General features: G+C 41.4%; 2 protein-coding genes across 2 annotated transcripts; both read left to right on the plus strand.

Moving 5' to 3' along the window:
• Positions 1-2,034: 2,034 nt before the first annotated feature.
• Positions 2,035-10,942, plus strand: LOC124056581 (proline/arginine-rich end leucine-rich repeat protein). Its single transcript, XM_046384161.1, has 7 exons — positions 2,035-2,170; positions 5,993-6,428; positions 6,526-6,711; positions 6,806-6,963; positions 7,779-7,975; positions 9,957-10,032; positions 10,175-10,942. Exons 2-7 carry the CDS (start codon positions 5,997-5,999, stop codon positions 10,263-10,265), a joined length of 1,140 nt encoding a protein of 379 aa, XP_046240117.1. The 5' UTR covers positions 2,035-2,170; positions 5,993-5,996; the 3' UTR covers positions 10,266-10,942.
• Positions 10,943-12,789: 1,847 nt separating this feature from the next.
• Positions 12,790-15,004, plus strand: il19l (interleukin 19 like). The gene is made up of 6 exons (XM_046385269.1): positions 12,790-12,819; positions 13,048-13,221; positions 13,429-13,491; positions 13,636-13,833; positions 13,929-13,991; positions 14,554-15,004. The coding sequence occupies exons 1-6, from the start codon at positions 12,790-12,792 to the stop codon at positions 14,644-14,646; spliced, it is 621 nt and encodes a 206-aa protein (XP_046241225.1). The 3' UTR covers positions 14,647-15,004.
• Positions 15,005-15,291: the final 287 nt, after the last annotated feature.

Raw genomic sequence — 15,291 nt, forward strand, 5'->3', positions numbered from 1 at the left:
ACAATCTGACTGTCTCTGTCTGAGCACTGCAGAATGGTTACATTCCACAGGCCACATGACTCAGTTTTCACAGGCAAAACCAGATCACACAGTTTTACCCTGAAAGGTCTGCTACTTAAGCTGAATACACACTCAGTGAAAAATGCATTCGCGAGATGGTGGACACATGTACTGTACGGGCAGAATCATGGATGCACTGTGAGCTGATGGACACAGCTTGTGCACCGAAACGTCTGAGAGAAAACACATGGCGATAAACACTCTCTTTAAAGGTGTCATGGTGATTTGTTTCCTGTTTGAACTTGAAAGTATTTTTTCTTCAGACAACAAGCTTAAACACCAAATATCGACTGACAGATTTTTGAGAGGTAAGAAAAGAAAAACAGTCAAAGTCAAAGCTGAGCAGAAAATATGACGAAGTCTATCTTATCCTATCGGGCTCACTGTCAACATAATCATGACTTGTATTGGATTAGAATGTTAGAAGTTGATAACTCAGGTTATATGGAAGTGCACATCTGTAGCATGACAAAAAATTGAGAAATGTGAAAAAATGAAAGCTTGTTTTCTTCAGCATTTCGGCTTGGCTCCTTACTTCACCAATATTTTCTCTGATATATAGCTTGCATTAAATGGTGTGTCCCCTTTATTTACTGGCCACCTCTATGAAGAGAGTGAGCGAGCAGTGCAGTCACAGCTAGTGTTGACGCGGTGCCAAACAGTAGTTTGATACCTGGTTTGTTTGTGGTGATTCACCTCATTTAGGGGATCACCTATGCATTTAATTTCCAGTTTAAACTTTATTTTTTACATGAAGTGTACAGTTCTAACTTAATTTCTGATTACATTAAGCTTCAGACATGATAAATGAAAACATTAAACCAAATCACGAGACGCCTCTATTAATGAGCAGCTATTTCCAGTGATATCATCCCTACAGGCAGCACAAAATAAAAACTTTCAGGCAGAAATTAGGTCACTATCATTGATCAGAGAGGTAATTATACAACATTCTTTGCCATATGGTAGTCGAAAAGAAAGCAAACGCAACCACCCAAAAACTGACGTATTTGTTAAACGTGCCCATCTCTGTGTTGCAATTGTTCAAGTATTTTTTCTTTTCCTTGTTGGGACCAGTCTGGACCAGATGTTTGGAGCAGCTGAGCTCAGTATCCCAAACCTGGTGGCAAGAGGAGACAGAAGTGCAGTACGGAGAAATCATGAAAAGAAAAGGAAAGTGAGGCACACGTGTGTTCATGTGTATTAGCAACTGATCCCCACATATGTTTGCCTCATTATCTTTCGGCTGCAGCTCATTCTACAGGAATGCAGGGCGGCAAACACATGTCCAACTCGTAACCCCCAGTGACACATAAACACACACACACACACACACATATAGAGGCTCCAATCACAGTGCCACACAGCCGTACTTCCTGAAAAACCCCTCCACAACACCCCGTGTCTCAGCCAGACCTCAATAATCAGACTGTTTGAGTTTACTGATGCTGGAGAGGGGAAAGAATCCTTCAGGACTTCTAACTGACACAGAAAAGATGCCATGGAGTCAGCGGAGAGATGCTGCTAATGAAAAGCACATGACTGAATATGAATGCGGTCAGTTAAACAATAGCAGGATGGGTGGGAGACGGAGATACAGTATGCACTTACAGCTGGGCTCTCCCTAACAGAGATCACAGTGTTCACAGCACTTCTCAAAGCCTTCTATAGTAAGACAAACTTTTTCTTTTTCTACTTGAGACAAACATTCTCATGCTATGCTGCAACAGAACAAAATAATAACAAACTGTGACACAGTTCAGACACATGAAAGAGCCCGCAGTCCTCCAGAAGGAATTAAGATTAAACTTCACTGGCTCCGAGCCGAGCGGAGGGGGAGAAAGAACCACTGTGACCTTCACAGGGAAAAAAGCCAGGGAACAAACCCAACAGGCAGGCTTGTCCACCAAAGGAGGGCGAGAGAGAGAGAGAGACAGAGAGAGAGAGAGAGAGAGAGAGAGAGAGGGGAGGGTCAGCGACGGGGAGAGAAACAGAGGGAGAGAGAGAGGGAGAGATAGCAAGGAAGGGGCAGGAAAGGAGTGAGAGAGGCAGAGAGAAGAAAAGACACAAAACTTGTGACTTGACAAAAGAGGGCAGGTACCGGAGGCAGGTAAGAAGCTTTATTTGTTGTTTCCTGGGGGCCTGTTTTAGATGGGGCATCATCAGTAAGATAAGAGTGCAGGCAGGAGTGTGTTTATGAATCAGAAAAAGGCAGAAAGAGCAGTGTGTGTGTGTGTGTGTGTGTGTGTGTGTGTGTGTGGGGACTGAGGGGGAATCCTGGCTCAGGTACAGCTGAGCCATGTATGTTTCTATAGAAACACTGTGCCATACAGAGTGGTACTCTCCTCTGCAGGGAGCTGCTGCATGCTTTGACTCTGCTGCTTTTCTCCACTCCTGCTCGCTCACCTTGATTTGATTTCAGCATTTTCCATTGGTGTGTGAGGCCAGAGCTGCTGCAGTACAGTTCACATATGAAGAGAGGAGGGTTAGTCTCGAACTCCCTGTTGCTCACTTTGGCTGGTGGAGAAGAATCTTTATTTTTTGCAGCTCATCAGATGGATCCTCAAGCAACCTCAAGGCAGTACACAAACAAAACTTTAAAACATTATTTCTTTTTGTATTTAGTTATAAAGTAGTGTTCAGAGATTGACAGGAGGTTTGGGGGGGGGGTGACATGCAGCAAGGGACCACAGGCTGGAACAGAACCAGTGCTGCTGCTGCAGCCTCTGCACACGGGGCCCTTCACTCTAACAGGTGGGCCCACTCAGAAGACTTTTTACTTAAATTAGTTTTACTTTCTCTGTTGTGAAGATGTACTTGCAACCATTTTGTTGGCACAGATTCTGATTGGATCATATGCCTGGATTGGCCTTAAGCAAGGGCAGAAATTAAACACAAACAAAATCACAGGCTGCAGTGAATGGCTGTATTGTAAGAGGGTTGAACTTTAAAAAAAATCCCTCTGTGAAGAGTGTGGTGTGAAGATTGTAAAAAGAAAACAGTGATCTAGATTGAGTTGGCTGATGATGAGAGGAGAGCAGACCCCCCATGAAGGCTGAAAGGTTTTGTTTTTCAACTCTCGTTTTACTTAAAATTAGAATCGTTTTATTTTAGTTTATCAACAAATGAATCATTTGTTTTCACCTCACTCACTGCATATTCAGACTGACGTAACACAGATGTTGATCCAGTCTTCGCACAGCCCCTGCAGGACTGCCCCACCCACATGAGGTTTTGGCAATGTTGCAATACTAATACAGAATATGTGCTGCTGATGACTGTTTCAATACCTCTGTAACTATAATGTTTGCAGTTCATGTACAGCAAGAAATTGTGACATTAAGTCCATCTTTAAGTTAAGGTGGACGTCATAACGTCCGTCATGATTAATTAACACTATTTTGTAATTTGTTTATTAGTCACAGCTTTCTGCTGTGCATGAACAGGTTCTTGTCAAAGGCTTTTGTTGATCTTGTGCTGTTCTTTTTGGGTTAAAGGAATAACAATGACTGTTCTGCCAAAAGAGAGAGAGAGAGAGAGAGAGAGAGAGAGAAATGAATTAGACTTTGTGGTAACAGAGAGCTGAAAAGGTGAAAAGTGAACTGAAGAAGAATCGATGGTTCAAAATGCATTTCTGGCCTTGGAAACAGCATTTGAGAAAACATTCCCAACGCCAGGCCCGTTCAGTAGCTGTTCTTGGGCTTTCAGTTGTATCACATGTTCTTCGTCAGCAGATGGAGTTTGCCAGTTTGGCAAAATGTGATTGGGAAAGCTTTGTCTGCTGTACAGCTGTATTATGATCAAAAGCTCCAGGACACCTATTAAATGGACCTTGTGTGTGGTGAAAATCCACTTAAATGGCACGATAATTACTATTTTTTAAAGTCTACTTAATAATGACTGGGGATGCATGAATTACAGTCATCTGTAATGTGAATCTGCTGAGTGTATGATAAAGTGGTTTGTGCCATCCTGAACTACAGAGATGTCCAACAGGAATCTCGGAGCCACTGCTATGAGTATATTTCTCATACTGATCAGATTTGCTTATCGAGGTCACAGATAACAAAGGACTGAGTCAGTCCTCTCTGACTTTGAGTCTTTAGTTGTTTGCCAGACCGCAGATCATGACAACAGCAGCAAGATGGAGAGCTGGTTCTGGTTTGGAACAACAGGCCGGGAGGCTCTGGCTCTGGCTGAGACTGAAAAGGAAGGGCAGTGCCAGGGAACACTGTCAGAGAATAGTTTGGATTTGTTTTTCCAGGCAGGACATAATCTGGCTCTGGACCCCATTCCTGCCTCATGATTCACATGTAACGTTTGTCAAATTGGCCAGAGACTTGCCTAAACTGAGCTGCAGCAAAGCGATTGGAAAGTAATGGTGCATTTTGGTGATGATTATTTACAGCAGGCTTGTGTTGTTGGGGCACAATACACAGTGCAAAGACACACATGCACAGACAAACAGACATTCTGAATAAGGTGAAACTTAACTTTTAAAGGGAAAGCAGTGAATTTATCGCCTCCCTCTGAAGACTGAACTCTTTTGATGCCAAGTCAGACATCTGCATCTGTGTATGTATGCGTGTGTGTGTTTTGCAGTCTCTCAGCCTAATGGTATGGAGGTCATTAAATTGCACACACACAAAGAGCTAAGCCGATATAAGTTGCACACATCTGTTTTTAGACATATTCTTAAACAGTCATCACTTACAGTACACACCTTAAATGACCTCCCCTGTGCTCTCATGGTTGAAGTTCCAGCTCTTGTGTATCTCTTGGATGAGTCTGTATACCACCAGCATGCTGGAGCATTTAAAGCAGAAGCTCATCTAAAAGGTTAGATACCGTTAAAACACATGTCAGCTTTAAACCCAACAAAGTATTCATGGGTTTATCTCTGCTTGCAACATGTTTGTGTTCACCGTGAGTTTAAACACATTGTCTCCATCAGAATCCCATTGTGGTTTAGCCTGATTTCCTCTGAGCCTCTCCTGGGCCAGAGAGCCTTAACCCTCCAGACCTGCAGTTTTCCCCTCCACAGCTCTCCCTCTGGGCCTGTGCTGACAATACAGCCTTTATCCCAGAAACGTTCCTTTCCTCGCTCTCTCTCAAGTACTAATTTCCTCTATCAGTAGCTGCTCCCCCGCACCCCCCTCCTGAAATTAATCAGATTAAATACATCACTGCCTACTTCCTCGCTCGTTCTCTGTCATTTATATGACCTTGCCACAAACCATTTGTGCAAGCTGGAATAACATCTGTTTCAATCACTTTTATGTAATGACAATAACAGCATTTATTAACAAACTTTTCTTACTCATTCGCAGTTATAGAAACTCTGACAGACACTGGAAAGGTTATATGAACGTTTGGCTCAACCAGACTGCTCTCTTATACCATTTTTAAGTGTACATAGTATCCACACAGAAGTCACAAAGAGCAGAAGTCATGACAGAAGTCATGTAAAAGCAGCATGGCTAAGTTCCAAAAGACTGTGTTGGCCAGTTCAAACCTAGAATTTCTTCCTTCATACAATATATTATACAATATATAGTCAAAAAATATTCCCAAACTGCTCACAAAATAGGACCAATCAAATGGCAAATATAACCTCTGACTGCTAATCAAGGAAGCATTGTTTGTATGTACTTGAGAGCTATTACTGCCCCAGAGCTCCCACACAGAGCAAGAAACACAAAATGGACCAGTGTACATGTATTTCCGTTACTAATCTGTCTGTGTGGGATGAGATGACTGTATTGGCTAAGACATTCTAAGATAAGAAGACAGGAAGATGGGATCAGATAAGAACGCTGTGACCGGCTAACCAGCAAAACCAAAATCTTAGGTATTGTGTTGTGAGGAGGCTTCTTTCTCTCTCTCAACAGTAGGATATACCAACTCACCTGTGTTTCTCGCTCTGCTGTAGGACCATGAAGGCTGGCGCAGGACTTGTCTCTGCATTGGCTCTGTTCCTCCTGATGGGGACAGTGTTCACCCAGAGACCTAGGTCAAAAAAGCCCACGAGGCGCCCAGCTACCATCAGGAAGCCTTCTGTTCCCAAGCCTGCTGCACCGGCTCAGCCAGAGCCCCAAGAGCCTACAGACTTCCCTCCACCCATCCTGGGCCCACCCTCCATGTATCCTGACTGCCCCCGAGAGTGTTTTTGCTCCCCAAGCTATCCGAATTCTCTCAATTGTGAGAACCGAAACATCCGTGTGATCCCTGTCATCCCATTTAGAACCCACTACTTGTACTTGCAGAACAACTACATTTCAGAGGTGACAGAAGAATCGTTCGTCAACTCTTCTCACGTCCGTTGGATCAACTTGGCCAATAACCGCATTCATCGAATAAACAAACAGGTCAGGGGGCTTCCTGGAAGAATATTTGTGATTTTAAAATATACCACAAAACCATCTAAAGCCAAAACCATCTATTCTGTATTTATTTCTTGTGTAGGTGTTTCAGAAGCTCCCAGCACTGCTGTACCTCTATGCCCAGGGTAACCAGCTGAAAGAGATTCCTTCAGGGCTCCCGGCAAGCCTAGAACAGCTCCGCCTCAGTAGGAATCGCATTTCTAAGATCCCTGCTGGTGCCTTTAACAAGATGGGAAACCTGACTATGCTTGACCTGTACAACAATCAGGTAAACCTGATGTTTAAAAGTACCCTTACGAGTATGGTTCTACGTTGTGCCATTTGGGTATGAGCATCGTCTGTATGCATTTCTTCTCTTTCAGCTGAGTGACAGTGACTTGGGAAGGAACACCTTCAAGGACCTGACAAGCCTCATGCAGCTCAATCTGGCTCGCAACATCCTGAAAAAGATGCCTGCCGGTATACCTAGTGGCATCATACAACTTTTCCTGGACAGGAACACTATAGATGACATCCCAAAGCAAGTATACAGTGCACACGTTGTCACATAGCTGACGACCACAGATACGTACACATCTTTTGGACAATGCTATGCTTCCAACTTTGTTGCAACAGTTTGGGGAAGGCCCTTTTCTATTGCAGCATGACTGTGTCCCAGTGCACAAAGCAAAGTCCATAAAGACATGGTTGAATGAGTTTGGTGTGGAAGAACTTGAATGGACCACACAGAGCCCTGACCTCAAACACATCTGGGATGACCTGGAACGGAGATTGTGAGCCAGGACTTTTCGTTCAACATCAGTGCCTGACCTCACAACTGCTCTACTGCATACATGGGCAAAAATTCCCACAGAAACACTCCTAAATCTTGTGGAAAGACTTCCCAGAAGATGATGCGATATCATTAAAGTCCATGTTGGCGTAATGGTCAAGTGTCCCAATACTTTTGTCTATATTGTCTATATTTACCAAAATCACAAAGTCTGCCATGACATTGTTTCCATTCATTTGAATTCAAGACATCTTGTGCCACATTGTTAGTTACAGAAGAAACTGCCACCTCTTTCTTTTCTGCTTTTGACCGTAAAAGGGAAAAATGTACATAAATAATTGTAAATAATAGTAACCGTTAAGTGCAATTTCAACATAAAGATGCATCTTAAAGAAGATGACCCGGATCAAAGTTTTCACTTTGCATCAACAATATTGGATCATTGAAAGGATACATCAGTCCAGATCGATGTATTGTTACACCCCTAATACCCACATTGCATGCATTTTTCAACATTTCTTGGATTTGAAGTTGTCTGTCTTCTCCATTATTCTCATTTTCAGAGACTACTTCAAAGACTTCACTCAACTGGCATTTGTGAGGCTGAACCGCAACCAACTGAGTGATAAAGGACTTCCCAAGGCCGTGTTCAACATATCCACCCTGCTGGATCTGCAACTGTCCCACAATGAGCTTTCTTCTGTTCCTCTGTTCAACTCTCACCTGGAGCACCTGCATCTCAACCACAACAGCATCGAGAGTAAGTTGTCCCAGCATTAGTCAGCACCAGCGTAGGGATCTCTGAGAGGTAGCACAAATAAGATGTGGCAACATGCTCTGCCATGTTGGATAAAGTGGCTATTAGTTAGTTAGTTAGCTAAAGACATGTGTTCTTTAAATCAGTTCATCCCCCTGATACTATTCTTTGTTTCTGGCATAAATTTGGAGGGTAGAGTGACTGCAGAAATCTAATCAATTGAATACAAAGAACTGAATTCAACAACATGATTACAGATGCGGGGGGCCTCTTACTCTGCTAGTTTGATTTCCTCCAGCAAATGTAGCCCGTAAAGTTATGTTTGACACAATCAACAACATTGTCCCTCCTTCAACCCCTGATGTGCCTGTCTCAGTAAGGATTGCTGCAACTTTCTCTCTTTCTCTGAGGATAAGATTAGAGAAGCATGGACTAGCATAATCCCCTCTTCTACTCTCTTTCCTGCTTATCCAACTTGAGTCGTCAGTTTTGGGCTGCTTTTCTCCTATTTTCCAGCAAGACCTCATTGATCAGGTGGGAAGTCTAAAGCCTTCATGAAGCCTTGTAAATCTTTGATCAAATCCATGCTTAAAAATGGGTCAACTGGTCCATTCCAGGTCTATATTAGAAACAGCTCCCTGCTATCTTATTGTGAAAACTATGGAAACACTGTAGGCCTGCAGTAAGATTTTAGAGAAAGTTGATACCCAACAGCTCGCTGGTGTCTTGATTGAACACAGCATTTTAGATAAATTACAATCTGGTTTTAATCAGAAGCATTGCACTAAAACATCTCTTCTCACCATCTCCAAGTGTCCCTGGTGTGGGTGAGTGCTCTGTTTTGGTGCTGCTGGATTTTAGTGCTTCTTTTGACACTGTAAACCACAGTGTCTTGACCCAGTAGGCTTAGGCAGTGGGTGGGGAGTGTCCTGGACTGGTTCTCCAGAAGTTTTTCTGCGTCACTTGATCAGCTGTACAGTCTTGTCTTAGAAATCTTGGTGATGTATTTGGTCAATGAAACTTCAGTTGTCAACCCATATATGTCATTTTTATTTATTTATAAGAAACACTGTGTCACAACCTGAGCTAGAGATGACTGTTTATGCTTATATTATATATCACCCACCTAGACTACTGAAATTCCCTTTTCAACTGCCTCAGCAAGTCATCTCTGGATCGTCTACAGGTGGCTCAGAGGGTTGCTGAAAGGCTGTTGACCTGGTCCAGCATTTTTTTTTTCAATTCAATTGTATTTAAAGTGCCAATTCAGAACACAGTTATCTCAAGACACTTTACAGGTGTGTAAACAACAAAAAAAAAGAAAAAGAAGAAGAGAATCAGAGAAAAACAGGTCCCAGGGTAAAACCCCACACTGAGTAAGCATATGGCGACAGAGGCGAGGAAAAACTTGTGACAGATTTTTAAGAGCGATAATGAAGACAGCTGAAATAAACTTATACTTACTTAATACCATAAAATCTACCACCTGGTAACAAAAGCCTATTTATCTCTGCTGCAAATAAAGTTATTTCAAGAATCTTTTGGGAGCTAGTCATACTAACTTGAGGTAAGACAAATAATCATGAAATGTCTCTGTGTGACTTTCAAAGTTTCACATAGACCGGTGAATGTTAACTTTTCTGTTAGAGCCAGGAAAGCTCAGTTATTATTTCTGAGTTCAAAACTGAACTAAACTGAACTAAAACTGAACAAGTTTTTGCTGCTGGGCTTGTCAAGCTTTGCTTGCATCAGCTGATAACATGTTCACCCTTCAGAGGTAACGGGAGCCATTGCACTTGTGATTGTCTTTCCTTAATTTCTCCTTGTTGTCTTGTCTGTGATTTACTTAACCTCACTTGTTTTATGACACTGTTTGACCCATTTTGACCCATACATTTGTTTCCTCAATTACGTCTTTTTTGTTTGTTCGAAAGAAAACAACAGCTGAAAGCTATACATTCATGACTGTGTGTTTCCGGAACAGGCATCAATGGCACCCTGCTCTGCCCATTCAGCCTGCAAGAGCACCTGAACGATGAAAACCTGGTGCCCAAACTAAGGTATGTCATAGTACATCACATCTTAGAGGCTGGCAATACAAACTGGTCCAGTGTCGCCCTTTGACAAGAAGTAAATAGGAACAAAAATATTATGTCTGTCATTGTGATTGCCTTAAGTTAAATCCCTGCTGTGTTGTGTCAGGTACCTGCGTTTGGATGGAAATCACCTGAGCCCCCCCATCCCTCTGGATGTCATCATGTGCTTCAGACACCTCCGCTCTATTGTCTTGTAGTAGAACTGTGCCTGAATGCCCTGGACACACACACACACACACACACACACACACACACACACAAACAAACAAACAAACACAAACCACACACGCATACACGCAAATATACACAGAACAAACTGAATTTAAGTTCAGTGAAGCACAAGGTGTATCCAACCATACATACATAAATAAATGAGGAAAAACTGTTAAGCTTTGATAGTTCAAGCTTTTTAAGTTTAGGTTTCATTGCTGTCAGATTCGAGAGGGTCTGCACATTGAACCACAAATCTACAAAGTGTGGATATGCCATCGTTTAGGGTAAGAATTTTTTAGGAGTTACAATTTATCAGCCATTTTTTTGCTTATTAAATTACAATGCAAAAAAAGTGAGTAAAGCCTGAAAATACAGGTACATTGACAGAGATGCTACAGAGGGTGGAGGGTAGTTATATTTAACAGCAGATGAAGAAACTGCCACCAAGGCACACAGACCTGCAGTGGATGCCAGAAGAACCAATTTAAAACATAACTACCATGTAGTTGAAACTGTCCCAAATGTGCCTGCGATTTTCAAGGTACTCCATGTAAAAATGTCATTTTATTCTTTTTATTCTTAGTCTCCTGTATATTATTCTTCTGTATAAAGAAGCTTTGTACAAATAATGGAAAATAAAACTTTTTCTTTGATCATTTGATCAAGCTTGTTGTTTAATTTAACTGAAAGTACAAATTAGACTTTCGAGATATTCTCACCACAGTTCATTCTAGTAAATTGTGCGCTCCACTGGTAACTCTGCATCGCAAACGCAGCTGACGTTACAATCATAGGAGGAAAGCAGGCTTTAAAAGCTGAGGATTTTGCAAACGTTCAGAGGCTGCAAGGCTCCAAAAAATTAAGTTATTGCATTGCATTGACACAAATAATGCATTCTGGTGAGAAACACAGAACACAAACATTGCTTTGTTTGTTCGTTCACAAGATGGCAACTTTTTTTAAAATCCCCTGTAATGTATGTGAAATGAATGTACCTATATATACATTATATATGTGATTGAAACACTAATGATTAACATATAGAATATAAAAACCCCCCTTTGGCTGTTGATGTCTTGTAATTTACAATAAACTGACTTATATTATTATATTTTATTATATCTTACCCACTAGATGTATACCAGCCTCTTTGCACTGACAGTGGAGAAATGGCAGATAAAATGATAAAATATATTTTTGATAGACCTGCAACAAAAACCTTTCAGTGAATTCATTCGTTTTTCAATATTTTTTTGATGACCGATACTGAATACAGTTTGGGCAATAACTGTCTGGCTTAATTAAACGAGACAAACAAAGGCACACAGTTATGAAACGTCCCAAAGTAGTCCCAAAAACAATGACACACATTAGAAGCAATGAACAAAACAGTGGTACACAAAATCACAAAATAACTTGCAGGATTGTTGTACTATTCATTATTATGTGTATATGACATTTATATCCCTCCTGAGACAGTTCAGATGCAACTTAGAAGAACAGAATACACTTGCATTAAGGTAGTAAAGGGTATGAAATGAACAGAAATATAGACAAGTAGGGGATAATACTCACCAGCTGTTGAGGCTGTGCCATGCAGTCAAAAAGCCTTGTGACGACCTCTGGTGGTTAGAAGCTGGGAAGTGCTGTCAGCTATTTTTAATACAAACAGTGACACGTACACTTTGTAGAGGGAATTTTAGAAATTTTGCACTTCCTCACAATCTACAATTACTGTATGTTGCCACAGATGCAACTGATTGACTTCATATTTTCCCATAAACACAGGTTATTCCTGTTTCCGCTGGATTTCCCTGCTTGCGATTTACTTGTCAGCGCAAGTGAATTTTCAGCATTCATCAAAGGTGAACAGGTCTGGTGAGCAGGTCTGGTCGTCGTTTCCGATCAGGACTCGTCTAACAAGAGTGAAGTCACTTTCAGTGAAAGTGCTCCTAGAGGAAAACGAGTAGGGATTTATTTCTAGTACAGCTGAACAGTTACACAACATGTGAGAGCAAACACAGAGATCAAAGGTCTATGGGGACGCAAAAAGAAATTATTATTGATGTGAAACATGCATCCTAAAATAACAGAGCAAGACATTTTCAGAGTTCATTAACCAAATGCAGTGACTTGACTAATGAAAGACTCATGTCACAGTGACACAGCACATCACTGCCGGCCTGCAGGTGTTTCTCTACAACATCAGGGAGGAGGAAATCTTCAATCTTTCCTTTTCCCTTTCTTCTAATCAGGTATTGAGACATCAGCTGGCAGTTCCTCTAACAGCAAGAAATTTCCTCCTCCTGTAAACCAATTTATGTGCATATACTTGAGCATGTGTGTGTGTGTGTGTGTGTGTGAGGTGTGCGATACCTGGTGAAAATCCCCTTGGCTGCACTATAAGAGGAGACATCATGGACACACAAAGGCACACCTTCCCTAGGACTCTTCCTCTGAGCAACACACACACACACACACACACACACAGGTGAGTCTGAACACGTGATGATAGTTGGAGTGAAGCTCAACTGGGATGTGAGAAAATATTCAAATAATATGGCATTTTTATATATATTTTGTATGCCCTAAATTAGCACTGAATGATAGATTTGCTGCTTTTATTTATTTTGTGAAGTTATGGTTGTGGGGATGTTGTTTCAGAGAAAATGTAATATATATTACTGTATCAGTTATATTTTGGATTTTTGATTTATTTGTATTGTCCTTTGAGCCAACAAAATGTTTCTACTTTTCTCCCACCAGTTGATCACAGTGATGAAGATGCCACTCGGCCGCTCTGTCTGCCTGCTCCTCCTCCTCCTCCTCAGCTATCTGAGTGAACTTGTGGAGAGCAACACTCTGCATCTGGACAGCTGTTCTGTCAACGTCCACACACACGAACTGCGCAAATATTACTCTGCCATACGGTCAAATGCGGTGAGTTTAATACTGACTCACACTCTCGCATCCACTAACTATCAAGAAATTGACAAATGCAGCTGCCTCATCCAGCAGAAACAGGCGCTCACTTTCCCACACAAAAATGCACGGCAAAAGAAAAAAAATCAGAGACTGTTCATGGCACCTTAAAGTGGATGAAAACTTAGAGATTCTCACTTGTTCTCTGTGGTCCTTGAATTGCAGATAGAAGGAGACAATGAGGTCGCAGTAAGACTTATGGACAAATCATTGATTAAACATGTTCAGGTGAGTGTCTGCTTTGTTTTTACCACATAGCGCTGACTGTGTTCTTATCATCCTAATTTTCTAATTCAGATTCTGATTATGTGTCAGCCCAAAGCCATAGACAGCTCAAGGATTTCTAAACAGCATATAAATATCTAATCTGAGTGGTGTGAGAGCTGCTGTAATCTGTCCTCTATGTGTCTCTGTCAGGACGGTCAGACATGCTGCTTCCTGCGTCTTGTGCTGCGTTTCTACGTGGAGAGAGTGTTCAGCAACTACGAGTCTTCTCAGCCCCAGGACCAACGCTCCTCCAGCGCTCTGGCAAACGCTTTTGTCGTCATCAGAAGGGACATACACAAATGCGTAAGTTAACTCTTGAGTGGCTGCACGATGATAAAAAGTGCTTTAGTTAAAAGGAGGGATGAGCTGTACTAATTACTGCGTTTTGTTCTGTTCAGCACTGCCTCTGTGCAGAGGAAACGCAGAGAACAATCGACTCCCTGCACGCTGAGTTCATCAAGGTATGTCGTGTACAGAACAAACACCCACTGAACACCGAGACATGTCTCTTCAAGTCCCACATTCTCACATTGGACTGCAGAGGGTGCTGGAGCGATGTGATTCACGTTTTCAAATGATATCAGGCTACACTGATTCAGAAATATTCTATTTTGAATGGTTTATCATTCTAAATACCTCACATAACACACACGGGTCCTGGATGTCCTATACACACAAATGATATGAATATTTAATTCTGTTTCTGACAAAAACAAATGTAGCAGCATAATCCTGAAATAGCTAATAGTCTGTAGGGGTCATATACTGTGATATAAATCCTTTTATTTTGTTTTATTTTATTTGGTATGTGGGCATGCAAAAGAAAGAGACAAAGAAAATGATATGAATTAGCTGCTGAGGCTTAATGGGACAGATTATATGCCTAACTTAATGGGCTTGAAAGTTGTGACTGTTAACAAATTCTCCAGCTGTAGTGTGTTTCTATGTGTTTTCTGTACAGTTATGCTCATCATCAAATCCCCTGTTCTTCCTTTTCTTTCTCCTTCACTTCACTATGAGCAGCTGGAAATAAACCAGGCGGCAAAGAAGGCCGTGGGAGAACTGGATACTGTGCTGGACTGGCTGGAGGGACTCGGCCAAAAAACGCTCACATGATCGGACAAATGGTCAGGAAAATCAACAGTGCAGTCCCAAAGTGCTTGTAGCTGATAAGCCCCCATGTTAATGATGTAACTGCTGACCTGATGTTTCTCATTAGCACAGTGAAGTTCAGAAAATGTGTTGACTTCCCTTCTTGCGCCATTGTGCATTTCTCTGTTTTGTACTTGAATTAGCTTAGATCGTCTGTTATCCACTAATATGTGGACTGATTTTTTGATACAATATTTATAATTAATGTGACATGAATGCTCAGTATTTATATTTTTCAAAAACAAAAAGGTTGTTAAGGTGTTGTATGTGTGTTTCTACCATGAATGTCTATTGTTCAGACTAAAATGTTTAATTTCAACTTTTCGATTTAGAATTTCAACATCAATAATAATAATAATAATAAAGCTCTAATCTTACCTACTAAATCTGAGTGTTTCCTTTCAACACAAAGACATGATGTCTGCTCTGAATTACCGTCTATTGGTGATTACTAAAAACAGTTAGACACACAGTCCAGCATCATCATTCACCGCAGCATGAGTGGTTATGAGTTCAGTTTCAGTTTAGTTTCACAGGCACTCTTCTTATTCACTTTGCTGCTAAAGCTAAAATTTAAATTAGAGTGACCTGCCTAAATTGAACGGTTTT

This window comes from Scatophagus argus, chromosome 3, assembly GCF_020382885.2.
Source record: "Scatophagus argus isolate fScaArg1 chromosome 3, fScaArg1.pri, whole genome shotgun sequence".
Taxonomy (NCBI): domain Eukaryota; kingdom Metazoa; phylum Chordata; class Actinopteri; family Scatophagidae; genus Scatophagus; species Scatophagus argus.

Excerpts from the sequence above, each read along its gene's own strand:
- LOC124056581 (XM_046384161.1), top strand. The coding sequence starts at position 5,997 with ATGAAGGCTGGCGCAGGACTTGTCTCTGCATTGGCTCTGTTCCTCCTG. Across the intron at positions 6,429-6,525 it reads TTCATCGAATAAACAAACAG|GTGTTTCAGAAGCTCCCAGC; the intron begins GTCAGGGGGCTT and ends TTTCTTGTGTAG. Across the intron at positions 7,976-9,956 it reads CAACCACAACAGCATCGAGA|GCATCAATGGCACCCTGCTC; the intron begins GTAAGTTGTCCC and ends TTTCCGGAACAG.
- il19l (XM_046385269.1), top strand. The coding sequence starts at position 12,790 with ATGATAGTTGGAGTGAAGCTCAACTGGGAT. Across the intron at positions 12,820-13,047 it reads GAGTGAAGCTCAACTGGGAT|TTGATCACAGTGATGAAGAT; the intron begins GTGAGAAAATAT and ends TTCTCCCACCAG. Across the intron at positions 13,834-13,928 it reads GAAGGGACATACACAAATGC|CACTGCCTCTGTGCAGAGGA; the intron begins GTAAGTTAACTC and ends TGTTCTGTTCAG.